Source organism: Sorex araneus, chromosome 4, assembly GCF_027595985.1.
Source record: "Sorex araneus isolate mSorAra2 chromosome 4, mSorAra2.pri, whole genome shotgun sequence".
In the NCBI taxonomy this organism is placed as follows: Eukaryota; Metazoa; Chordata; class Mammalia; order Eulipotyphla; family Soricidae; genus Sorex; species Sorex araneus.
In genome coordinates, this window is record NC_073305.1 from 42,939,938 (window position 1) to 42,967,509 (window position 27,572).

Consider the following 27,572-nt stretch of genomic DNA (forward strand, 5'->3'; position numbering starts at 1 on the left):
TGATTAGTATAGAGATTGACTTTGATATATTAACCCCATTTCTTAAAACTTGTTATGATTACTTATTAGTTTTTCTGTTTTTTTTTTATTTTCATATTTCTTACACAGAAAATCATGCTATCTTTGGTTGGTGGACAAAGGCAGTCTCATTTTTCTCCCTTCCCCAAATATCTTCTTTTATTTCCTTTGCCTTATTTTATCAAATTAGCTAGTTCTTCCAGTAGTGTTGAAAGGAGTGGAGAGAGAGCGGCATCCCTGCCCTCTGTCAAATCTTATCAAGAGGGATCCAGGCTGCTTACCCTTAGAAAGAGGGATGGGGACCAGAGCAATGGTACAGTGGGTGGGGCGCTTGCCTTGCATGCACCTTCCCTGCTTCAACAGCAGCCCATTGTCCCCATCCTACCTCTCTTCTTGCCAAGGTAGAGGTGACTGCCTTTCTGAAAGCATCGTACTGAAATAGTAAAAATTTTCTTCTAAGTGGTATTAAAAATTGTTTCATCTAATTACTTCTTGTTTACCTTTTTTGCTGAGATAGCTTTTATTTTGAAGGACTTATATGAGACAAATCATGTCTTGCATGTCAAATGGAAAGCTTTAGTATATAAGCAACTTACACTTAAGCAGAAAGAAATCATTAACGCCAAATTTTTACAATTAGATATGTGTATATATATATATATATATGTAAAGCACCAGACATTTAAAAATGTAAACATTTCTACAGACTCAGGTCATCAGAATGAAGGTAACAGACAGCAAAGGGATCAATAATAGAATTACAAAGTCTATATAGAGCAATATATTTTCATTTCAATATATTCCTTAGAAAGAATTACATAAGACACATGCAAATAACTATTAAACATGTAAAACAGACTCAAAATGTCATACATAACAAGAAAAAATAAGTATGTTGAACAGAAGACAATAACATAAAACTTTTACATTTTATTTCTGTCCATGAAAGGCCCAAGTCATAATTTAGTAGGTAGCTGGATTTGTAATTAAACCAAAACATATTACAATAGTTACCAATGCTCACACTGGCCATTCACACTAGAAATACTTGAAGTTCAACTCATGCTATAACCAATGTTCTTGGAAATCCAACAAATATAGACTGAAAAAGAGTTCCTTAGTTCAATGATCTTGAAACTAAGAAACACTTCAATAAAAATTTTAAGACTGCATGAAGACATGAATTAAACAAAACTGTGATAAAACCAGAGCCCCGAGTTTACAAGTAAAAGAAATCCTGCTGACTTGTCAAAGACTATCACACCTGTTTAATCTGAATGATGGCATGGTTTGGTTTTAAAGCTTCAGGAATACTTTTGAGTGTACTGTTGAAGTGGTACACATTTTACAGAATATTCTAAAGTGCGACCCAAAACCCAAGCTGAAAGTCCACCAAGTGACACACGTTTCCCAACACACCTTCCTTCCTCACAGGTATCAGACTAACAGAGGTGCAGGGAAGAAATAACGGTTTCTACGGGCTCTAGCCATTTAATCTAAAGTTCAGTTTCTGAACTATATAAAATATCCTATATATTGGTCCATAAAAAATGGAATATATTTGGAAACAGCATTACATTTGGGATAAAGAATGAGGGCATGAAACTGGAGGTCTCAGTTAAAGTGAGTCATGGACACTGATGAGTGGCCTGGCTAAGGGAATGGCACTTAAAGAGATTTCATAGATTGTACCAGCAGACTAAATCTATCCCTACCTTCTCCGATTCGTCATTCTTTTAAAGATATCTGTGTCCTGTGGGGGGGAATTATCTTTCCCTTTATCAATCAATCGTTTTAACATGAAGTCTTAGAAAAATAAATTCAAGGCTAACACTAAAAGCTTGAGTAAAAATAACAACAAGCCTCACCCTCTGATCAAAAAGCTGTCCTCTAGGAAAAAAATCTTCACTTGTGAAAGTGGAAAGACCTGTCTTAGTAAATGGCATTCATTTAGGGTGTGACACTGGTCTGGGAAATGAGAATAATTACTCTGTAAATAACAGAAAGGATGTTATATATAAAATTATGCAAACAAGTATGCATTTTGCTTCTGAGGAATTACTGATTTATGGATTATATTTTGTTCATACACATACTATATTGGTGCACCACACAACTGCTAAAAAGATTCCTAATTTCTAATCCAAAAGTCACTCAAAAAAAAAAAAAGGACAACTGGAAATAATAAAAATGCATTTCCTATAGGTTTACATAAAAAATTAGAATCAACAACTGAATCTGAGATCTGATAACTGATCTTATGTCCTTTATAATAGTGTTCTTATTTAATATGTAATTTAAAAGTATAGAGATTACATTTATTCTAAGTCTAGATATCTCTTCAATGATAGTAGTACAGGATGACTCTGACTTCTCCGTCAATTATACAGACTCATAGTTATGGTGCAAAAAAATGACTGCACCTCCTCCGATAAACACAAAACTTAGACACTGAGTGAGCAAGGTAAGCGAATCCTCTTGTTCACTGTTAATTGGTAAAAATTTTGCCAAAATAGATTGCATTCACATTTTCAATGAGTTAATATTTAAATGATCAAACAGAAAATTACTTAGATTTTGTTTCTAAAAATAAGATTTATTTGTAATAACTGTTTTTAATAACTAGACATTTACACTGGGGAATGCATAAGAATAGACAATGCTAACTTTCAACATTAGTATGGTACCTTTTATATACTAATTCAAAAGACTACCTCCCACTCTAAAAATCTCTTCTTCATGGAAAAAAATGGTTCTGATATTTGAACTAAGACTCTGGAGCACTGAGCAGAAAGGAGTTTTGGACTGGCCAGAATCAGTGAATTCTAGCTCTTCTCAATTAGACAAATGAAAATAGGAACTCTATATCCAAATATTAGAAGGAAAGTCTAAATATTAGAAAAATAAAGAGAGAAAAATATAACAAACTGCTTCAAAATACATGCCTGAGGTGAGAAGCAGCTTGTATTTTCATGTGTGGCAGCTTCCAGATGAATTCATTTTGTTTTTAATCTTCAGATTCGTATCTGGAAAGAGTTATAGTCAGTTAAACTCAGAGCATAATGTCATGATGCTTTTTTTGTTGGTGCTACTAAATGAACTTATCCGAAATATCAGTAGCAACAAAACCCAGCAGAACTACATTTTCCACTAAAAATCATTGCTCTTAATTTGATATAGTCCCATTAGATAAAGGGTTAATATCCAAGGTATAAAAAGTACTGTTAGAAATCTACAAGAAAAAAATCCAACCCAATCAATATATGGGGAGAAGAGATAAATAGAAATTTCCTCAAAGAAGAAACACAAATGGTCAAAAGGCACATGAAAAGAAGCTCTATATCGCTCATCATCAAGGAAATGCAAATTGAAACAACAACAGCTACCACCTCACCACAGAGACTGGCCCACATCACAAAGAACAACCAGCGTTGGCAAGCATGTGGAGAAAAATGTCCTTCATTTACTGCTAGTGGGAATGTCAAATAGTCCAGTCTTTTTGGGGAGACAATGTGGATATTCCTCAGAAAACTAGGAATTGAGCTTCCACGAAATCCAATATTTCCACTCCTGGCAATATGCCCCAAGGGCCCCAAAACACAATATGGAAAAGCCATCTGCACTCCTAGTGACATAGAGCATATATTCATTGCAGCACTATATACAATAGCCCAAATCTGGAAACAACCCAAGTGTCAAAGCACAGATGGCTGGATAAAAAAGCTATGGTGCACTTCTGGGAATATACCCCGGAGATGCAAAAAAGTACAGTAGAAATGACATCTGCACTTATATGTTCATTGCAGCACTGTTTACAATAGCTAGAATCTGGAAAAAACCTGAGTGCCCGAGAACAGATGACTGGCTAAAGAAATTTTGGTACATCTACACATGGAATACTATGCAGCTGTTAGAAAAGATGAAGTCATGAAACTTGCATATAGGTGCATCAACATGGAAAGTATGTTAAGTGAAATGAGTCAGAAAGAGAGGGACAGACATAGAAAGAGTGCAGTCATCTGTGTTATATAATGTAACAGAATGGGAGACTAACACCCAAGAATAGTAGAGATAAGGACCAGGAGGATTACTCCACAGCTTAGAAGCTGGCTTCGAATGCTGGGGAAAATGCAGCTCAGATAGAGAAGGGACCAGCAAGTAAAAGGTGCTATAGACTGAACATGATGACCTCTATTGAAAACCACAACACCCAAAAGGAGAGAGAGAGCAAAAGGGAATGTCCTGCCACAGAGATGGGGTGGGCTGGAGGGGAAGGGGTGGGGGTGGTGGGAGGGATGCTGGGACCATTGTTGGTGGAGAATGGGCACTGGTGGAGGGATGGGTACTCGACCATTGTATGACTGAAATGCAAGCACAAAAGTCTGTAAGTCTGTAACTGTACCTCACGGTGGTTCACTAATAAAAAATTTTTTAAAAAGCTGTGGTGCATATACACAATGCAATATTACTTGGCTGTAAGGAGAGATGAAGTCGTGCAACTTGTTGATACGTGGATGAAACTAAAGAGTATCATGCTGAACGAAATGTGTCAGAGGGAGAGGGACTGACACCTCAGTCTTATGCGGGCTAGTAGGAGAATAATGCTGAAGGCAATGGGAGTGAAGAGCAGAACTGGTCCTGAGTAGGAAGAGGGGAACAGATCCAGGGAAGGGACCATCATGACAAAGATAGAGGGAAGTGGTCACTCTGGGCCAGGACTAGGTGCTGAAAGGAGGTTGTGCCATGCGTGATACACGATCGGTAACACTAGTGTAAGCCACAGTGCCTAGAAGGGGGAAAAAGAAAAAGGAAATGATGCCTGTGATAGAGGCAGGATGGGAAACTGATGGAAGCTGGGGGAGGGAAGTGAAGGCAGGTGGAGGGATTGGAGTTGGAATGCTGCATGCCTGAGACTTAATCATGAATGAACTTTGTAACTCTGTAATTCATGGTGACTCAATACAATGTAAAGAAGCCACTGCTCTGACAGAAGCCAGCTCGGGGGAGAACGGACCAGGTACTGCGAGGACACCTCCAAACCCAGGGCTCTTGCAGCATTTAGATCTATGGCAGTTCAGTACAGAAGTCCAGGAATTGTCCCATGAGCACTGCACAGGAGTAACAAGTTCTCTGAGGACAAATCTGATTTTGGATTCATTTGCTTGGTCTGTTCTCCTGGATCTCTGATTGGCAACAGCCGAGTTTCCAGGCAGAACCCAGCAGGGAGAGAAACGCTGCTGTGGGGCTGTGTGTAAGGGCTGCATGGGCCCCAGGAGGCCCGGCCTGCCAAGATGGGGTGGCTCTGGTCTCAAGGACGCCCTGCGTGCGGTGAGTTCTGATTGGACAGGGACCTCGACTTCCCGGGGGCTGTCAGAGACACTGGGTGAAGGAGACGGCTCCAGCCCAGGACAGCCCACCGCGTGGTCTCACTGGGTCTGAGCTGTCCCGCGGGAGACAGCGGCGACATGAGGGGCAGCCCGAGCCCCTGGGGAGCTTTCCCGCTCCCCTCCTCTGCCCAGAGCGCCCGTGGGAGCCGTGCGGGACTGGGTCAGTGTGGGCCGCGTGGAAGCGCCCAAGGAAGCCCCGAGCCAGTTCTCCTTGCTCGTCTTGGACGCGGGCGGCGTGATTGAGCAACCCCACCCCCCACCTCTCTGCACACATGGTCCGAGCCGAGGAGAAACAAACAGCGCCCCGCGGGGCGGGGGCCGCGGCGTCAGCAGGCTTACTTGGCCAGTCTTTTCCTCAGGTCTTTGATTTGGTCATTCTTCTTGGTGAGAATCTCTTTCATGTTTCGATAAGCTGCTGTTTGCTGGAATTTCTTCTCTAATTCCTGCATAGTGAAAAAAAAAAAGTTATCCTGTCACTAAGAAATAGCTAAAAGATAACAAATCTGATGGAAATGTATGTTTTTATGGCTCCGATATTTCGCTTATGTTACTTTCTCATTTCTGTTTTATTTTGTTTGATAGAGGGACGGGGCGCAGGGGAGAAGGGGGGGAACCCGCTGGGCGGTGCTTGGGGAACACTCCCAGGCTGGGTGCTGGGGTGCTCAAGCCTCCAGCATGCACTTTAGCCCTTGGAGCTACCTCCCTGGTCTATTTTCTGATTTTTAAAATTTATGAAATGAAGGCTACCCTAACCAAACTTTAGAATTACATTCTTGGGCCAAAGAGATAGTACAGCGGGTAAGGTGCTTGCCTCGCAAGCAGCTACCTAGGTTAGATCCCCCAGCACCCCATCAGTCCCTCCAGGAATGATTCCTGAGCAGAGAGTCAGGAGTCAGCCCTAAGCACTGCTGGTTGTGCACACGGCTCCTGGGGACCCCCCCCAAAGACATTCTCTCCAGTTGCATGTCAATAAAACCGTAACACTTCGCCCAAGTACAATGTTAGCAAATAACTCAAACATACTCTGCCTTAGACATGGGAATTTGCAATAGCAAACACATTTTCGGGTAAAATAAGCACAATAGGTTTCGGAATCTCAGAGTAGCACCCGTGTTGCTCCTGGTAGGGACTGCTCCCAGCCGCGCTCAGGTTCGCCCCCAGATCAGACCTGGGCCTCCGCAGGTAGGACCCGTGCGCTAGTCCTCTAAGCAGCCCCGCACTAGTGTCCCTGTCCGAAGGAGTAGAAGCACTCGGGCAAAGAATCAAGTTCTTGACACATTTCATATGGCAAGTAATTGTTCTAAAAATATAATAATACGGTCACCCGGCCCTTTGCCAGGCTGAAGGGGAGACAGCAAGAAGAGCAGGTGGCAGTCCAGGGAGAAGTACGCTGCCACGCCACAGGAAGGGAAGCTATCAATAGATACTTTGGTACCAGAGGCGGACAAATCCCAGTGCCCAGAGAAGAGCCGTCTACAGAGACACTGCTGGCTCACTCTCGGGAGAAAAGAAGGAGAAGCCGAAGCTGTCCCAGGGTCCCCTTTGTTTCACGGGTTCTGCGTCCTGTGCTGATCACGTATTGGCATGTGAGCCGACGGGTCTGACCTTCTCAGCCAGGCTCAGCTGCTCCTGAACCCGGAGGAGGTCATGCTTGGCGGTGGCCAAATTCTCCTCCAGAGACTTCTGGTTTTCCACCTTGTCCTGAAGTGTCTTCTGGAACTCACTCTTGAGAGCAGCAACCGTGTTTTCTAAGTCACTCAGGTCTGGGGCCTTCCCGAGATCCTAGGAAGAATAACCAGTATACACTCTAAGACTCTAAGTAAAAACCATCTGGGGATGGCAGTTTCCAGATCCGAAGAACTGAAAACAAATGCTTCCTCTTGTGGGTGCATTTCGGTGCCCTCACCAGCACTCTGGAGTTCCAGTCCGGCCAGGCTGCTGGCAGGCACAGCTGCCCTCAGCCCTCAGTGCAGGGAGCACTGTGTGGCCACCTGTCCCCAAATATGTAATATGAACTGCAGGAATTCCCAAGAGGGACAGGAGTGAGAGATGAGCTCCTAAAATTGGCAAATAGATTTTGTTTGGAAAGTTAAAAAAAGATCCCGGTGGAGAATTCTGAGTGCCAAAGGTGTAAAGAATAAGACAGTGCAATTTATAACAAATATTTGAAAGATATATGTTTTAGTCATTATTTATCATGAAACATTATGTGTCTACTACTTCCTGATTATATGGTTTTCTAAATTAAAAGCTGTAAGTTTTATTTATTTATTTTTGCTTTTTGGGTCACACCCAGCAGTACACAGGGGTTATTCCTGGCTCTGCACTCAGGAATGACTCCTGGCGGTGCTCAGGGGACCATATGGGATGCTGGGAATTGAACCCAGGTCGGCTGCAGGCAAGGCAAATGCCCTACTCATGCTGTACTATCACTCCAGCCCTGAAAACCAGAAGTTTTAAGGTTATTATTATTATTTTAAGTTAATGGGGCTATACATATTTGTACACTTTGTCCTCGTATTATCTTGGTTTTTACCCGATAACATTTCTAATAGGAAAGCGGTTGTATAGATAAGAAAACGAGTGCGGCAGGAGAGATAGATAGCTTAAGGGATTAAGCACATGCTTTGCACGCAGGAGGTCTGGGTTTGATCTCAGGCACCGCTCATGGTTCCCCAGCACTACCAGGGTGACTCCTGAGTGCCCCGCAGGGAACAGCTCCTGAACATTACTGGCTGTAACCCCACAAACCAACAAAGAAAAAAACAGAAAAATGGCTGTAATTGTTAAACATGAAGGTGACTACGGACAAAAGGAAAAATCCTTCCTCATTTCTGGAATCCTGTCTTTCTGGGGAAGGCGTCCCCAGCGATGCTCAGGGCGCCTCATGCTCTTTCATGGGGATACTCTGCCAGCTGGGCCAAATGGTCCAGTGTTCTGGCCAGTGATGAGCTGCTGTTCTGAACCAGTGGTTCCGGGGGCTCCTGGGCCGTCGGTGGGCTTCCTCGGACTCAAGGGGTCTTCAGGGTCACAGCTAGCAGAGCCTGCAGGACCCTGCAGTGATAAGGATGAGACTCAAGTCTTCAAGCTCTCTTCCCCGGCCCTGAAATCTGGTCTTTCATTGTAATTAGTGAAGCCATGCAGACATTTTGCTTTTGTCAAATTTTTTCTTTAAAAGATTTTTTGTTTTGGAGCTACACCTGGCAGTGCTGGAGTTACTACTAGCTCCACACTCAGGGATCACTCCTGGCGGGCTCGGAGGACCATATGGGATTCTGGGGATTGAACCCAGATCAGCAAACCTACTTGTTGATACTATCTAGTCTGGCTCTATTTTTTTTCTTCTTTTTTTAAAGGTTAAGAAAGAGGCTTATTGGCAAAGATATGGTGTGTTGGAAGACAGCAGACTTGCATCTTCAAAGTAACCATCTGTTCTACCTGGTAACAAGAAGAGGTTTTTCTAAAGAAGCATGTTCTTACCAAGGGGTTGCAGGCAGTGGGTGCCAAAGGAATCAATAAATTCTCTGTGGACTGGTCCCCTAAGACACACATCATCTTATCTACAAGCCTAAACAAAGGAAGGGGCAAGAATAAGCTGAGAACCACTGTCTGTACCTTTAAGCTATGACTAAAGTTCTTGCCTAGACAAATCTTCAGGTTTCTTATACTGAATTCAGCCCCTAATCTCTTTCGGCTGGTTTCAATCCCCACAGTCAGTCTTCCTTCCATGTCTATGGAAGTTGGAGCCTCAACTAAAACCTGGCTGCTTCCTGCTGAATAGGGTACAATTCTTGAAGTACACTTGGACCAAAGTAAAAAAGGCTTTTATAAAGATTAAGGAGTATTTTAATTGTGTTATGAATCTATGGTGATTGATATATAATATGTGAAAACTGTATTTTCCTTAATCTTTTTAGCGATGTAAGAAATATTCTTCTATCTTAAACACTTACAAGTTAAACGATACAGTGTGAGAATGTTTGTTTAGAAAATATGGGGTGGGGAAGAAGAAAGGAAGAGAGTAAAGGCTGGTTTGAACCCAAGGCTGGTCAAGTGATGAGTACCAAGGGAATACCACATTCTTCCCTTTTCTTTTTTTCACCGAAAAAAATGTAATGGAAGTCTCATGAAGGAGATTTGGAGACTGTTTACTGGGCATCTGCAATGACACTAAAACCATTAGAAAAACAAGTTGTACACCAAAAGTTCACTCAGTGGTTCTACAGACATGAAACCCTACCAGGGAATGGGACCACAGCGGGAGGTGATGAGGAGACAGAATTGTTCAGGAGGTAACTTCCATAACTCAGCCTGGGGTTCACGTGCCACACAAGCACCGCTACTCAGAGATGGATTTGAAGGTTTGTGACGAGAAAAATTCATTCCACTTTGTATATGCTCACTTAAAGCAACTTAAGGAATAAGTTTGGTGATGGTTGTTGTTTTTAGGCCACACTCAACTTGTGCTTGGGGCCTACTCCTGGCTCTGTGCTCAGGTGTCACTTCTCGCAGTGCTCGGGGGACCACATGGGGTGAATTAGGTCAGCTGTGTGCAAAGCATGTACCTTAACACCTGTACTATCTCTCTGGCCGCAAGTAACATGTTTTGTACAACCAACACAAAGAACAAGACAAATCCAATGAACTAAAAACTACTCATGTCTTCATTTCCTTTCTCCCGACTACAATTGGAATGGTAACGTGAAAGGGGGAAAGACTTGAAAAAAAAATTCGAGTCAGTAGCTCTGAGAACATGTGAAGCATGGGAGCTGTGTATCGTGTCCCTCTTTCTGAGGATGGATGAGGGAAGGGCACTGGTTTCTGTCCAGCCCCTTGGGACAAGGAGGCCTTGATGCAGGACAAAGTGGCATTCCTCTGAGGACCCAGCGGAGATGGGCATAATGAACTGTGACTTAACATTAAATTCACAATATTAGAAAATGGGGGTAAAACAGCTAAATGACCTTATACCTTCTGATCTCCTTGGTCAAGCTGTAAATCCTGTAGGGTTCTTTCTAGTTTCGACTTCTCATCCAGTGCGTTTGTAGCCTGTAGACAAGTTAAAACAAACACTCAGTATTCAGTCTGTGAGAGACTCAGTATTTTGTTAAAGTACTTCTCAATTACCTGCACTTCGGTGTTCCTCAGCCTTGACTTCAATTTCTCATTCTCTTCCACAAGTCTTAAAATTTCCTTTGTGAAGAAATTCAGACTTTTACTGTTCATCAAAGCACTTTCTCACAGTCAAAATTACATTTCACTTATTGTTTTCAATATCCAGCTAAACTCAACTTTCCATCATTCCATTGTCTTGTGCCCAAGCTCCCGCCATGATCCTGAGTGGAGGTCAAACATCTTTTTTAAACAGCTCTCCCAAGAGTCACCCCTCAGGTGACCTTACTCCTGACAATTCCGTTAGTCTCGGGGTAGCAGTCTTGTCGGGATCAGGCCAGCCGTCTTGGCTGCCAGGCCCTCTCGCCTCTTCTTACTGCCAATTCACTGTCCAGTAGCTCTCACAGCCTGTTCTCATTCCTGTCATCCACATGGAGCTGTGTCTCCTGTTCCCCCATGGTACCTGTGACCCAGAGGTTAGGACTATCTTGCTTGTATCTTCCTTCTTAATGACATGGTATGGTTTTTTTTTTTTTTTAGGGGAGGAAAGCGACCTTTTGATCTAAATATCTAGTATAGTGTGAAGAGCTGTAAAAAATATTTATTCATATATAAGAACAGTAAAGAGATTGTATTTTATTAAACTATTTGTAAAAAATTAATGTAGCACTGTAGCATATTAATGATTTACAAATAGTTTAATAAAATACAATCTCTTTACTGTTCTCATAGACCATCAATGTCAGATGTCCACTACTATCACACTGTTCACAAGTCCCTGTGCTCAGTTCCCCATGAAACGTGGCAGTGCCAAGCTGTGCGGGCTGTGGGGAAGGGAAGTGCGCCCTCTTCTGGTAGCACTTAGTAAAGTGACAGAGAATAACGCTCCTCCGGGACTTGCTTTCTCCACCTTGGAGCGGCGCAGCCAATGAGAGGACAGAGATGTTTGCCCTTTCCCAAACCAGTGCCGTTACCTTGTTTAGGAGTTCTGCGGTTCCGCTCTCATTCAGTGGCGCAAGTTTTGGCTTCATAATGTCTACGAGGGGCTAAAACGAAGTAAAGAAAACCATAGTGAAGTTACCACGGAATAAATCACGGGTAATCCCTGAACCTTGCACGGTCTCCGGAGAAGAGACTGTGTAAACGTATCTGCTGGGATGCCAGTTCCACGGGGTGGGGTTTGTGATGGCCTGGTTCTCTACTTTATCCCAGTGTCCAAGACAGTACCTGACCCATGGTGTCCACTGGAAGTTAGAGACAAAAAGGGAAGCCAGTCGAGGAGGTGGCTCAGAAGGCTGGAGCAAATGCTTTGCAGGTAGGAGCCCTGGATTCAACCCCTAGCACTACAAGGTCACCTGAGCACTGTACTGAGAGTAACCTCAGCACATCTCTAAGTGTGACCCAGGAAAAAATAAAATAAAATGGAAAGCCATCTTTTCCTATCTCTAACAAAATATATAATTGCACAGTATTCCCCATTTAGTTGAGGGAGGGGTTGGGGGGAAGGTCACCCTGGAGGGGATGCAGGGACACTGGTGGAGGATGGGGCACACTGGTAGTGGCAGGGGAGGGGGTATAGGAATTCTGTACATCAATACTGTGAACTTTAACATTACTGTAATAACCTCAAATCTAATCGAAAAGTTATGAAAGAAAAAGAGGAAGATAATCAATGGACTTTTTTTTTAAAAAAAAGGAAGGTTCTAATATTGGATGATCTCACTCATCTCTGGTTTAAGAAGAAACAAGAGAAGAGACAACAGCAAATGAGGATAAACCCTTGGCCTCTGACTGCAAGGCTGAGATTCTCAGACGAGAGAGAGAGAGAGAGAGAGAGAGAAGAGAAAGACAGAGAGGGAGGGAGAGAGTGAGAGCAAGCTAGAGAGAGCAAGAGCGAGAGAGAGAGAGAAAGAGAGAGAGAGAAAGAGAGAGTGTGTGTGTAAACTAGAATCACAAGAAGACAGCGGGAGGGCTTTGGAGACTTTAGTGGTGATAAAGATTAAGTAATTTTGTACTTCAAAAGGATACATGTTAATACTATTAGTAAGCATATTACCTAAAAAAGATAAAAAGTTGTGTGAAAATAAAATATAAATTTATTTTTCAAAATCAGAAAAATAAAAAAGATAATACAGAGGGGAAAGAGGGAAAAAAGAGGGGAAAGAGACCACTCAAAGCCAGAGCATATGGCTGAGATCCTAGTATCTATCTAGTCCTAAAATTTCAAATTTCAACTTGGAACACAGAGTGTGTAAATTCTACACTCTTGGAAAAACTGAGGTATTGATGAAGATTTAGGCAATTACACTATGGAGGAATAAAAACTTGGCTGGAAATTTAGCATTATGTATTAAAACCAAAAGAATATGTGCCCTCTGGCTCAGAAATTTCTAAGCCAGAAATATGTCCTATTCCTTAGGATAACTAAGAAACTGTATACAAGTTCGTTTCTGTTGGATTTTACTATCCAACACCAGGGACTTCTTATAGTGCATCTATTCAATGGAGCATCAAGTGGTCCCAGCAAACAATGAGGATCACTTAAAAAGAGAAATAAGTAGCTATTACAAATTTACAATGGTCTTCTCTGAACAGATGAAGAAGAAAAAACCCAGCCACCTCAGGTCACCTGCTTGGGGTCACCCAGTTAGAATATGACAGCAAGATGCACTGACACAGGGTTGCGGGGTGTGTGTGTGTGTGTGTGTGTGTGTGTGTGTGTGTGTGTGTATACAGCTGGGATCCAAAGGGAATACAGGTTTGTAGGTGTGTGTATGCACACACCTGAGTATGTGGCTGGGATTCATATACATTGTAGGAACTGTGTATATGATGGACTGCAGAAAACAGGTAGGTATGTGTGTGTGTATATGTGTGTGTCTATGTACACATGTGTGTGCGCACGTGTGTGTTTCTGAGTATGTATAGCTGGGATTCAGAGGGAATGTAGGTTTCTTGTGTGAGTGTGTACATGTGAGTGTACGGATGGGATTTAGATAGACTGCAGGGATTGTGTGTATGATGAACTGCAGATGTGTGTGTGTGTGTGTGTGTGTATGTGTTTGTGTGTTTGTGTACATTAGTGCATATGGCCAGGAGTCAGATAAGACTGCAGGAATTGTATGTGTAATGGACTGCAGGTGTGTGCGTGTGTGTGTTTCCAGTTGGGATTCAGATAGACTGCAGTGGTTCTGTGTGTGTGCATGCATGTGAGAAAGAGAAAAAAAAGGAAGGAAGGGACAGGACTAGGGAGAGAGGGAGAAGAGAAGAAGTCAAAGACAACTGCCAGTTGTTTATAGTTACTTCCTAAATTTTTCATCTTTGCCTAAGAAATCTGAGAGGCTTCTTAATTGAGAGTTCTCACTTTACTCATTTATTTATTTATTTATTTTGAGAATTCTCACTTTAAACTCAGTGTTCTGCATAAGTTGAGGATTTTAAATATTGGTGGCGTTAAAACATTGAATTAGAATGATTAAAAATTACCTTTTTATTTGAAGATGTAAATTCTGATTTTTCAAATTCTGCAACTTGTTCTAATAATTCTCTTGAAGAAAAAAAGCAAACATGAGAAAAATGTTCATTTCAAATAGTCTTTTCAAACATAAGGAGAGTAAAATTACCAGTACCAAGCTCTTACATGCCACAGAAACAGACAAGCAAGAGAATGGGATTTCAACACATCAAAAATCACATTAAGTCACTAAAAACTGAAAGCGCAAGTCATACAGGTTTGAGTTTCCCACAGCTTTTGCACACTGTATCAACCGGGATCCGATATGAAATGCCAGAACGTTAATACAGTGCCGGACATTTGGCAGCTCTGTATTTTCAGGCGCCCTACTGAGTTTGCTCCGTTAGATAACAGACACGGGAAGCTGAGTAAGTGTTCATGAAAGACAAATGGGTTTTATTTAGATAGTCTTGGAAAAGCGGAGCTGGCTTGTGACGACTATTGGAAGAGTAATGACTTCGACTCAGAAAGAGCTTGCTCTGTCTCAACAAAAGACAGATGGTTTGGGGACGACCGCCTGGTAATTCCCTTCCACTGAGAAGGTAAATGAGTTTCCCACAGGAGAGCGCAGAGAGTCCCCAGTGCTAACTGTTCTTCTGAGTTCCTTAATAGGTCAGTATCTCCAAGTGCCATCAAAATCCAGTCACCTCCCCTCCCGGGCCCACCTGGCGGTGCGGCACTGACTCCAGGGGAGCTGCTGAGCCACAGCTGTGTTTAGAGAACGGCCCCTGGGGGCCGCAGTCAGGCTGAAAAAGTTTCTGGCAGGTCTTTCAATTTCACCATCTTTTCAAAGTTACTGAGTTCTCGGAATTGTTCGAATTACACACTTCTGAGAGTTCCTATCTAAGGACAGAAGACAGTACACTTGGTTAATTTTAATTTTTCGTGTGTGTGTGTGTGTGTGTGTGTGTGTGTGTGTGTGTGTGGTGTGTGTGTGTTTGGGGCCATGCTCGGTGGTGCTCAGGGGCTATTCCTGGCTCTGTGCACAGGAGTGATCCCTGGCAGAGCTTGGGGGGCGGCGGGGGAGGATGGACCAGTTCCAGGGACGCCACTGGAGTCAGCTGCATGTAAGGCAATAAGGCAGCATCTCCTCTCCTGTACCTCCCTGGCTCAGGAGGGAATACTTTTATATGCAATTACTTGGAAATAAACCTCAAATACTATTAGTCTGAGTTGATGCTACTTGAATCAATTCTTTAAAAACTACCTCTTGGCGCATATGCTGCCTGAGCCCATGTGCTGCTTGTGCCATGTGGCCGAGCACATGTGTCGCCCGCATCTCCCCCCTTGAGATGTGTACTTTCATGCTTTCGTGTCCAGTGCTAGGGTGTGTGTAGAGCTCTCTCCATCTTTGGAGGAGCCCGCGTTCTTTCTTGAGTGCGTTACTCCTACTGGTTTTCCTTTTCCACTTATCCCTTCCTCCCTCCCTCAGAAACTTCTGAATAAAATCTATTTACTTCAAAAAAAAAAAAAAAACTACCTCTTAATCTTTATCTCTTGACCTATCTCTGGGCTTATTATAGTTAGTTATCATGATAACAAAGCTATAGAAAGACTCAGCAGCAGAGGACCAATCCCCTAAATCTTGAAGCCCTTATAATATCTATAAAAGCAGTGGAAATAGCATTTTGAAGGGAGCACTGAGTGGCACCTGAGAGGTCACTAAGGAAAAAGATGATGTGCCACTGTCCAGTCCCCCTTTTCTCATGCACCAGCCCCAAGAGAGACCAGGACGTTCACAAATGCTTACGATCACACTGGGGCCTCTATTGTCAGAAGTAACTGCAGCTACACACTCTACTACCTGTTTTCAAGTTCAGAGATGTCCGTCTGCAGCTTAAGGTACCACTTCTCGGCCTGGGAGAAAAGCTGCCTCAGGAGTAACACGTTGGTGTAGGCTGTGTTGATGAGCTCGGATTCCACCTCGCTGTGCACCACGGCCTGGAGCCCATTCAGGACATCGGACACTTCGTCGATGGTGAACGTCTCCTCCACCAGCCTGAAAAACAGCCCGTCCAAACCCTCTGGATTAACAGCCAGAGCCCTGGATCAAATGAAACAAAACCAGGCACTCCACACTCCTGGCATCTCTTAAAAGGTATTCAAGGGCAACAGTGACAATTTGTCTGGGAACTCTCTTCTTGACCTACAAAACAGGCTGAAAATAATTTAAGCTCGATCAATTTTTGATACGTATTTAAACAATTCTTCACAATGTGTGCACCCTTTAATATAGGGCATGTGCTCAGAAACATGCTTCAAAATCTACTTCTTCACTATAATTCATCTTAGTGGTTCCAAATGTCACACAGAAGATACAATTTCTCTGTTATTTTTTTTCATCACTAAAAGACAATTCAATTTAATTTTTTGGCTTAGGGGATACAGGTGGTGATGCTCGGGGGATACTCCTGGTTCTGCACAGGAGTGACCCTTGGTGGTGCTCAGGGGCCCACATGCAATGCCAGGGATCAAGCCTGCATTTTGCTGTGTGTAAGACAAGTCCTGAACTCTGTGCCACTTCTCCAGCTCTTCTCTACCATTTTAATAACTGCTTAAACACAAGTTGGTGTGCCCTGGGAAAATAAATGGTCATTATTGGTTCTCTTAGCACTCTGAAGGTTCCCAAAATGAGGAAATAACCCTAAGTAATTTTATTTATTTATTTTTAAATGCTCACAGAGAGAATGTTTGGGTTGGCAAAATGTTTTGGAACCATTTTCCTTAATCTCCTGCTTTACAGAAGGGAACATAAGTGCAGAGTGCAGAGGGTGACACACTATGTCCCCACAGGGAAAGACTCACTGTAATCATTTCTCAGGACCGCAGCAACATGCCGAATAACTGAATTTCATGTGTTGGGGTGGAGCAGGGAATGGAATTCAGAGTCTCACACATTCAAAGCAAGTGGTCTCTGCTGGACTTCACCCCTGGCCCAGGAGCTGAGTTCTTGAGACTGCTTCTGTGCATACCTGACTGTCCTTAACCACAATTTTGTCCCTGCCTCCACCCTCAAAAGTCCCTTAGCTCAGAGCATCAGCTCATGAAAAGCATCCCAGGACAGCTCACAATTTTTTTCCTTCTACACTTCTGAAAGAGCATAATGAAGAGTTATACCGAGCTCTTTGAAAAATTATACTCTATTCTTTTTTTTTTTTTTTTTTTGCGTCACACCTGGCAATACACAGGGGTTACTCCTGGCTTCTCAAGAATTACTCCTGGCGGTGCTCAGGGGACCATATGGGATGTTGGGAATCAAACCCAGGTCAGCCAGGTGCAAGGCAAACACCTTACCCGCTGTGCTATCACTCGAGCCCCTACTCTATTCTTGATTTTAATAGTTTTTGTCCTTTATGGATATAGAATTTAACCACTCTAGAAAAACAAAAACCAAACTGTTTTCATATGAAATTCCTTATAAAGTGCTGATATTTCTGTGTTTTTTTATAAAACATATCAAATTTTATTGAATCTTTTGTTTTTTGCAACTCAAGTTCATTATTTTAAACAGTAATTAAGGCACTGGGATGTATAAAGTAATGAATTACTTTCTCTGGCTTGTCCTTAAACTATTTATTTATTTATTTATTTTGCTTTTTGGGTCACACCTGGCGATACTCAGAGGTTACTCCTGGCTCTGCACTCAGGAATTACTCCTGGCAGTGCTCGGGGGATCATATGGGATGCTGGGAATTGAACCTGAGTCGGCCGCGTGCAAGGCAAATGTCCTACCTACTGTGCTATCACTCCAGCCCCGTGTGCCTGAACAATTTAACAATGAAATGGCTGCTTATATCTGCTGGGGGGCTTAGGAAGTCGTATTATTAGATTAGTGGATCAAACAAATAACAGTCTACAGCTAACGGCCCCTGTGACCAAGCAAAGTCTGTGGCTGCTGTCTCTCGTGACCCTTCTCATGTCTTATTTCATATTTAATGCACCAGTGTCTGATCTGCAAGTAAAATCTGATGTCTCATTATCATTCAGTCCTTTTCTTTCTTTGGCTCCTCCCCCACCCCCCGCCACCCCATTTATCCACCAGACCAGCATTTCTCAATCAGGGGGTCACAGGGCCCTCGGTGGGCCCCCAGGATATTCCAAGAGGGCCACAGGTGAAAACCATGTAAATGGGGGCTGTGGTATGAGACTGGGGGGCAAATTGATAGGCCAGGGGATGATGGTAGGAAAAGGTTGGAAACACAGCTCTAGATCAGTGTTTCCCAAGCAGATACTGTTTCCTGTAAGGGGCAATGGAACCACGGGGGATAGTAGCTTCAGGTGCCTTTGGGGGAGGAGGGGAGGAAGCAGGCTTTGTTTAAAGACGGTATATTTCCAAGGGGAGCTAAGTATGGAAAGCTCTGCTAAAATCAAACGTCCATTTTCTAGTCCTTTAATAACTCAATCATTGGGCAAACAAACTAATCATCTCCTGCCACAAATCAATGTAGAGTTTCATACTAGTCAGCAAGTGTTTTTTTAATGGTTTCCTGCTCTTTAACCCTCTCCTAATTCTTCAATATAAACTGCACTGATGTTTTCTTAGTGTCATGTCTTATGATTCCAATATTTAATAAGTAAAATAACTAAGGTTCTGGATTCAAAAATATTCACAGGGGGACAACACCAAAACTAGGTGAGGTCCCAGGACCCTCCCCAGTAATACTTGGCCAGTGGTGCTGGGAGCTATCAAAGCCTCACCCAGCAGAGCTCAGCGACCACGTGACACCCTGAGCATTGACACACAATGTTTGATCTGTCACTAGTGCATAAAATTCTGGAGTTGTTTTACTTATTTTTATTTCTGGGCTATCCCCAGTGATGCCCAGGGCTTACTCCTGGCTCTGTGCTCAGGGATCACTTCTGGCAGAGTTTGGGGCACCATCTGGGGTGCTGAGGATTAAACCTGGGTCAGCCACTGTGCAAGATAAGCACTCTATCTGCTCTGGCCCTGTTTCTGGAGGAATTAATACAGCGAGCCAATCATTAATCACATGTATTTCAATGTTCCATCTGCCCTTCTGGAGCTTTGGAATCCCATATAATATGTGCATGTTTGATAGTAGAAGTTTCCATCAAAATCAAATTTCTTGAATGTCACATATCTCAGGTTTAGTGTGGCTGCTCTCAGTGAGTTAATACTCACGACAATCAATCCCAGTAAAGGTCATCAAAGTCTCTTTACAGAGGCCCATACTGGCCACCAGAAAGGAACCCTGTTCCCACTCTTCTTTTAAAAAGCTTCCATACCTGCTCTCCTTCAGGTCCTGGAAGCACGAATCTACAGTTTTGAGCCTCAAGCCTCTTTTTGAACGAGCAAAACGCATATAGTTAATGACTTCGTTTTGATGGTGCTCATTTAGGCCCAGCTCTGCCTGAAAGAGAGAGAGAGCAATTTGTTAGTCTTGAAGATGCGAGGAAAGAGCCAACAATGAAACTATGTCAGATCCTCCATGGTGGTGAAGTGTCCATCAGATTCCCTACTCCCTGGGCTTGTCTGCCCAACTGGACGTCACGTCTCGGCACACCTGCTAAGCAGCAGATAAGAGCAGCCAGATATGTGGGCTATTCCCAAGGACGGGGCATGCCTCTGACACAGCTCATCTCCTGAGGCCTGGAGGAGGTGTGGCTTGGCTGAACCAAGCGGACAGAAACAATGGTCCAGGGTGGGGACACAGTCCCCCGTCCAGCCACCTGAGATGAGCAGTGAGGGGGCTGTTATGTGAGAAAAATAAGCATGATGCTTAAACCACTAGTTTTGTTGTTATTTTGGTGTTTGGGTCACACCCAGCTGTGCTTGAAGATTACTTGTGGCTCAGGGATCACGCCTCGCATATGCAAGGCAATGCTTCCTACCCATGTCTTACCCTGGTACATTTAAAAAATATACATGGATCAGCTTTAAAATATATATTTGTTTCTGAAACAGCCATTAATTGATTTCTACTTTAAATTAGTTGAGAGATTTAACAGTTATGGGCTAAAGATGAAAGATTGATGAAGTCTTCATTTTACAGCTAGACTGAAATTGTGAAATTAAGCAGCTATGTTGGGAATGACTAAATGAGTCAGAATTACCTCTAAGAATATATAGGATAGGGTTGGAGACAGGACTTAAGCTAAGGTGCCTGCCTTGCGTAGGGCCAATCCGGGTTTGATCCCTGACACCACAATAGTTTCATGAGTACCACCAAGGGTGACTCCTGAGCAGAGAGCCAGGAACAGCTCAAGCACCACTATGTGTGGTATGCCATGCCCCAACGCCCCCTAAAAGGAGTATCTAAGACAGCCCTCTAATGGGAGCTGTGGTCTAATTCCAAGCTTCCTTTGCTTCTCCCTAGCTTCTCCTCTACGGAGACCCACACCAGGCCACTAGGCATGATCTCCTTTACCCAATTCTCCCACCACAGCTGTTCACAGCGTCTCCACGTCCAGACATCTTTGCCTCCTCTTCATAGTCTCAATTTCCTTCCAACGTAAGTGTACAAGGGCCAGGACCTCACTCACCTAGGTAAGCATCAGTCATGCTACAAGAAAAAAGCAAAACTCCCACAGAGGAAGGTATGTGGGGGGGAGGGAAACTGGGGACACTGAAGGAGAAAAGTGGACACTGGTGAAGGAGACAGTGTTTGAACACTGTAAGCCTGAAACTCAAGCATGAATAACTTAGTAGCTTTGTATCTCATGGTGATTCAATACATGTTAAAAAATGAAATAAAAGCAAAATGCAAGACTCCCTTTAGCTTCCAGTATGTTCTTCTATTTCCCTCCTGCTCTTCTAATCTTCATTTTCTAGTTTTTAAACCTACAGACTGCTCAACTTGCTTCTGTAATGCTTACCGACAACCTCTTAATTACAAACCCAACTGACATGGCAGGTACTTAGCTCTCAACTGACTTGCTTCATCTTTGGGGTCCCACCTAGCTGTACTCAGAGTTCACTCTTGGTGGGGTTCAGGGGACCATACAGGGTGCTGGGGATTGAACCCAGTCAGCTGTGTTCAAGGCAAGCATCTTACCTGCTATCCTATCTCTCTGGTCCTCACCTGCTCCATTCTTCAGCTGCTAAATCCACCTGTCATCTTTTTTCTTTTTTTTTTTAAAGGTAGGAAGATGTTTGCTTTATTTGCTAAATATCCAGAATTAGAGTTAACTGTCCCCTTTAAAAAAATAAATATCATCCCTTTATTTGTTGACGCCATTACAAAAACTGATTATATTAGCAACAAAAAGGTGTTTTACAAAAACTGATTACATTTGCAACAAAAAGGTGTTTTCTTGAGTTGAAGTCAGAGGCAGTTACTCCTCAAATGTTAAAACAGTGTACAACATCAGTATTAAAATGTTATTATATTTTACATTGTCTTTACTACTTTTGATCTTCTGAACAATTAAAAAAAAACTTTTTAACTGAATCACTGTGAGATATATCCTTAAAAAGCTGTTTATGACTGGATTTCAGCTATATAGTATTCCAACACCCATCCCTCCACCAGTGTACATTTCCCAGCACCAGTGTCCCCAGGTTCCCTCCCATCACCCCCTACCACCCACTTGTGCTCTCTCTCTCTCTCTCTCTCTCTCTCTCTCTCTCTCTCTCTCTCTCTCGTCCTCTTGTCCACTCTCTCTCTCTCCCTCTCTCTTCCTCTCTCCCCTTCTCTCCTTCCTCCACTCCTTTTGGGCATTGTTCCACCTGTCGTCTTAATCCCATTTGTAATCTCCTTCTGGACCCTAGGGCCTTTGCATGTCTCTATCTTCTCCTTGATGCCATACTCTTAAGAGTGTCTATTATTAATTACATGTATATTACCTTTGAGAATACAAGTTGAACTGTAGCTATGTACTGTAGACTATAGATGAACAGTTTACTTCACCAAGTTGACCCTACTCACCAATAACTTTGGTTTGGTTGCTTTGGTCTGGTTTTGAGTGCAGATTTCGGAAGCAGGGCCTCATACATGCCAAATATGCACTCTATCATGGAATTACATCTCTAGCACTTTCCCTACACATAGTTTTTAATATTTATACAAATCAAGCGGTTACATTTTCGTAGTTAAAAAATTACCCTTAGGGGAGGGATGTGGCTCCCTTATGTGCTTAAGGGGCCCTGAACACTATATTCCCACCTCACTCTCCAAAAAAGGAATTATCAAGACGCTTCTAATGGGTCATTTATCTGGCAAACTGTTTCAAAACAACCAGTTGAGGTATTATGACCAATGTAAACCAACATATCTGAGGTATACACTTACCTTAAATTTCATATCTCTATCTTACTGATTAATCTGGTAATTAAGATTAAAATTTCAAGATTAAAAAAAAGGACAAAGTATTCAAATAAATAGGATCAGAAATGAAAGGAGAGAAATTACAACAGAACCCCCTGAAATCCAAGATATCAAGAGAGATTACCATGAACCACTCTGCTCTGTTAAGCTGGGGAAACTTGAAGAAATGAACAGATCCCTAGAAAAGTTTTTTTTTCTTTTTTCTTTTTATTGAATCACCATGTGGAAAGTTACAAAGTTTTCAGGTTTAAGTCTCAGTTATACAATGCTCGAACACCCATCCCTTCACCAGTGCACATATTCCACCACCACGAATGACAGTATAGCTCCACCTCGCCCCTAGAAAAGTTTTTGACAAGATCCAAAATCCATGCATGATAAATATCCTCATCATATAGGATATCTCAACATAGAAGAGATTTATCAACACAGAAGGAAACTTCCTCAAGATAGTAACAGCCATCTATATAAAGTCCATAGGCAAATTATTCTTAATAGTGAAAAACTTAGAGCAGTCCCATTAAGATCAGGCACAAGGCAAGTATGTCCAGCATCTCCCCTCTTTTTTTAACATTGTATTAGAAGTCCGAGCAACAGCAGTTAGGAAAGAAAATGAAATAAAAGGGATCCAAACTGGAAAAGAGGAGGTTAAACCTCCATTTGAATATGACATGATGATATACATTGAAAATCCTAAAGAGTCCATAATAAAGTTTCTAGAAACAGTAAACCAATATAGCAAAGTGGCCAGTTACAAAGTCAATACACAAAAATGAGTTGTGTTCCTATGTACAAATAATGAATCAGAGGAGACAATAATCAATAAGTCTATCCCAATTAAAATAGTGTCCAAAACCATCAAGTACCTAGAAATCAACTTAAGAGAAGAGGTAAGAGACCTATTCTACGAAAACTTCAAAACACTTAAGAAAGAAATTGGAGAAGACCTTAGGAAGTGGAAAACATTCCATGCTCATGGATTGGAAGAATCAACATTGTTAAAATGACCATCCTACCTAAACTACTATATAGATTAAATGCAGTCACTATCCAAATTCAAACAACATTTTTAAAGGACTTAGAACAGTCCATTATAAAGTTTGTGTGGAATTATAAAAGACCCTGCATAGTGAAAAAACCATACCAAAAAACAAGAAACTAGGAGGCATCACATTACCTAATTTGAAACAATATGATAAAGCCATAGTGATCAAAAGTGTGGTACTGAAATAAGGAGAGACTCTTACCAATAGGTTCAAATAGAATATCCAAGAACAAATTCCTATATTTATGGCCAACTAATATTTGACAAAGGAGCTGAGAGCAAGAGATGAATAAAGACAGTCTCTTCAACAAATGGTGCAAGGAAAACTGGATAGCTGTGTTCAGAAATTAAAGCTGGATCCCTATCTGACACCATACACAAAAGTCACTCAAAGTGAATCAAGAACCTTGAGGTGAGATCGAATCTATAAAATACACTGAGGCAGACTGCTTCAAGATCTGAACCTCAAAGATGTCATTAGCAATGTGATGCCAATGGGCAAAGGTTATAGAATGAAAAACATGGAATGGAATGACATAAAATTAAAGAGCTTCTGCATGACGAAAGAAATATGAGTGAAAGACAGCAAAACTGAATGGGAGAACATACTGGAAGACTACACAGCTGTAAGGAATGATGAAATCATGTAATTAACTGCAATATGGATGGAACTGGATATCATATTAAATGAAGTAAGCCAGAAGAAAGATAAACTTGGGATGATATCACTCATATGCGGTATTTAGAATAACTAGATGAGGGAAAGCAATGGTTAAGGGGGGATGCCTAGATCACCCATAGCCCTACAGGAAAGGAAGAAGGAAAGAAATAGTGTGGAAGTGGAAGGGGATCAAGGGGGAGAAGAGAGAGATAAGAAGAAACAAGGGGAGGGATATATGGGATTCAGTTACATGGATGGTGTTAAAGAATGATAGAGCCAAATATCCCAACCAGAGTCAACACCACTGAAATGATGAGAGCCAAATTTTGACAACCAAACTCAGAAAGGTTCCTGTCAAATGGCAGGCTGGTGTTGGGGATTGAGTGTAGGGGAGGGAACCTGGGAACACTGATGGAGGTATTGGGGCTGGAACAGTGTATGTCTAAAACTCAACTAGAATAACTTTGTAAATCATGGTGCTTTAATCACACTGTCCACTGTCACACTGTCCTTCCGTTGTTCATCGATTTGCTCGAGTGGGCACCAGTAACATCTCCATTGTGAGACTTGTAATCAAATTAAAATTTAATTTAAAAAGATTAAATTTTAGGGCTAGACAATACGAATGGAAAGGAATAATTTTCTTATGTTTTAGTTTATATTGATTATTCATCAACTCCCTGAATTAATACCAAACATTAGAAATAACAGTGATGATAACAGCTAAAAAGTGACTAAGAGGTTATAATGTCCTAGAATACCTGCTTTAATTCTCAATACAGCCCTATGAAAGAGAAATTGTCTTTCCTATTTTACAGATAGACAGCTGAGGTACAGAGAAGAAATTTTTAAAGGTACTGAAGTAGTAAGTAGTAGAGCAGAGGTACTAACCAGGCAATCTAACTCGAGCCCATGCTGAACTCTGTTGTTTCAATCCTTTTCTGGACTTGGATTTTCCAAAATGAAAATGATGAACATTAAGACAAAGGCAGAAAATTCCCCTAAAGTTGATGGGAGCCTGAGCTTAATAAGAGAAACACTGTCAACGTAGGAACATTTACAAACCTTTGCAACCCCATTTGCACACAGAGAGTCAAATTAGAGAGACAAAGGAATAGGCTAATGTGGGATATAAGTAGCCAAAGTCCTGGACTAAAAGACCTAGTTTAAGTCTAACTACACAACTGTCACCAAAAGTCACTGAACTTCACCAACACCAGTTTTACCATCTGCTAAATAAGAGGCAGATGTAATCATCAGTTTCTAAACTATTTTCAAACAAGGGAAGATATATAAACAGCAAATCAAAATGCTTGAATTTACGGCAGAAATAGTCTCTAAGGAATAAAAAAGGAGCTACGAAAGTAGAGCAAGAATCCAACAAGAGCATCCCCAAGCTACTGCTTCAAAATTGTTCCAGAAAGTGAAGGAAAGGAGAATTGGATATTATTGGAGTTAGGGTGCATGCCTTGCCTGCAGCCAGCTTGATCACTGCACCATGTAGCTCTCCAGCATCTTTCAGGTGCATCCCGGGAGGTCCCACGGGTGGCCCGGGGAATCTTGGATACCAGTATTGCTGAACCTGCAGTGAAGCCCCAGTTTGGCCAAGAATGAGTATTGCTTGGGAGCACCACCTCCATCCCCCAAAATATTAGGAAGGGAAAGGAAATGAAAGCTATTGAGAGACAATTTCCAGAATTATTGGAAGTGAATGCAATGGTAAAAATTAGCTCAATCCAAAAGAACCTATTATACATTGAATGCTTAATACGCTAACAGGCATGCCGCTATTTACTTCATATGTAATTTTTCATCCCTTATTTTTAGCAACCATAGTCTCAATTATTATCTGCAATTTACTAATGAAGTAACTGTGCCTCAAAGTCTCAGCCGTTAACTTTGAGATACCACCACCATCATCACCACCATTTTTATAGCTTTTGATATTTTAATAAAACCAAGAAAAAGAGTGGGCAGATTCTCAGCTCAATAAGGGTAGGGAATGGTGCCTTTTGTTCAGTTGCACTCTCTCGCATCAGTAAGACGGCGTTTGAAACATAGTGTGAGACAGGCAGGAATCCTGGTGACAGAGGTATACTTCGGCAGCCGTTTTGAGCTATCGTCCCATCTGAAAATTGGATTCAATCGTGTGTGTATGTGTTTGTGTGTGTGTGTGCGCGTGGGCACGTGTGTTCATGTGATGTGTGTACGTGTGCATCTGTACGCGTGTGTATGCGTGTGTGTGTGTGTGTGTGCATGTTTGCACGCGTGTGCGCATGCGTCCGTCCCTAGGGGTAGAGGAATGATTCTAGCACATCCATCACTGTACATGTGCGTGTGTGCGTGTGTACACGCACATGCATGTGTACGTGCGCATGTCCATCCATAGAGGCGGAGGAATGATTCTAGCACATCCACGACTGTGTTCCTGTGTGCGATTGCGTGTATGTGTGTGTGCGTGTTTGTGCGCGTGTGTACGTGCATGTATGCGTGTATGTGTGTGCGTGCGTGTGCGTGTGTGCGCATGTGTGTGCGTGCGTGTGCGCGCGCGAGTCCGTCGGGGTGGAGGAATGATTCCAACACATCCATCACCGTGCACCTGGGCGTGTGCGCGCGTTCTGCGGGAGGCCAGCTCCTTCCATCGCTCCTTCCCAGGTGCCGGGAAGAGCAGACGTGGCCGGACAAGGCTGTCAGGAGAGGGCTTCACCTAGGGCTGTCCCGGAAGGGCTGGGGCCGGGATTAAACGAGCCGCTCGCACCCGCAGAGCCCTACTCTGGGAGGCCTAGCAGCGCCCTGGGGCGAGGCATCGCCCTGGACCACTCTCTCCCCGCGTCTCCATCCGCAGCTCTCTCCTCCGAGCAGGGCGGCGCAGGGCAGCGGCTACTCACCATGGCGGCGGGCGAGAATCAGAGGCCCGGAGCAGCGGGGCAGGCCACGCGCAGCCCAGCAAGGCCCGGATGGCCGAGGGTGGCGGGCGCCGAGAAGATGGGGGGGCGGGCAGATTGTTTAGAAGCCTCCGGTTGCTAATGGGAACGCAGACACCTGACCTCAAGTGCTGCATTTTTATTGGCCCGCAAGAGCACGGACCGGAAGTGCGTGAGACAGGCAGTTTACCGCATGCTCATTGGCTTCCAGTAACAGGAAGTCCTGGTCTTTCAAGTGAGCCCCGCTGTTGCCAATGGCAACGGCCAGGCTCCGCCACTTGGGGCTGCCAAGCTGCTGTGCACCGTGAAACCTTGGGCTGGGCAACTGCTGCAAAGGGCCATCTATGCCTTCATCATTTCTTGGCTTCATAACACTTAGCATCGACCTCTGTTTTACGCTCGACCGATCTTTTTATTTTATTTTATTTTTTTACAAAGTTGTTCATGACTGGATTTTAGTCATACAATGTTCCAACACCCATCTCATCATCAGTATACATTTCCCACCACCTATGTCTAGAGTTTCCCTCCTGCCATCCCTCTTGCCTATATGACAGACACGTCTCTCTCTCTCTCTCTCTCTCTCTCTCTCACACACACACACACACACACACACACACCTT

The 27,572-nt window shown here is 42.9% G+C and overlaps 1 protein-coding gene across 1 annotated transcript; it reads right to left on the reverse strand.

Moving 5' to 3' along the window:
• Positions 1–928: 928 nt before the first annotated feature.
• Positions 929–27,045, reverse strand: LZTFL1 (leucine zipper transcription factor like 1). Its single transcript, XM_004614524.3, has 10 exons — positions 26,914–27,045; positions 19,279–19,403; positions 15,836–16,030; positions 14,004–14,064; positions 11,492–11,563; positions 10,533–10,598; positions 10,377–10,454; positions 7,011–7,187; positions 5,745–5,848; positions 929–3,044 (listed from the first exon to the last, which is right to left on the reverse strand). Exons 1-10 carry the CDS (start codon positions 26,914–26,916, stop codon positions 3,026–3,028), a joined length of 900 nt encoding a protein of 299 aa, XP_004614581.2. The 5' UTR covers positions 26,917–27,045; the 3' UTR covers positions 929–3,025.
• Between the last annotated feature and the right edge of the window lie 527 nt (positions 27,046–27,572).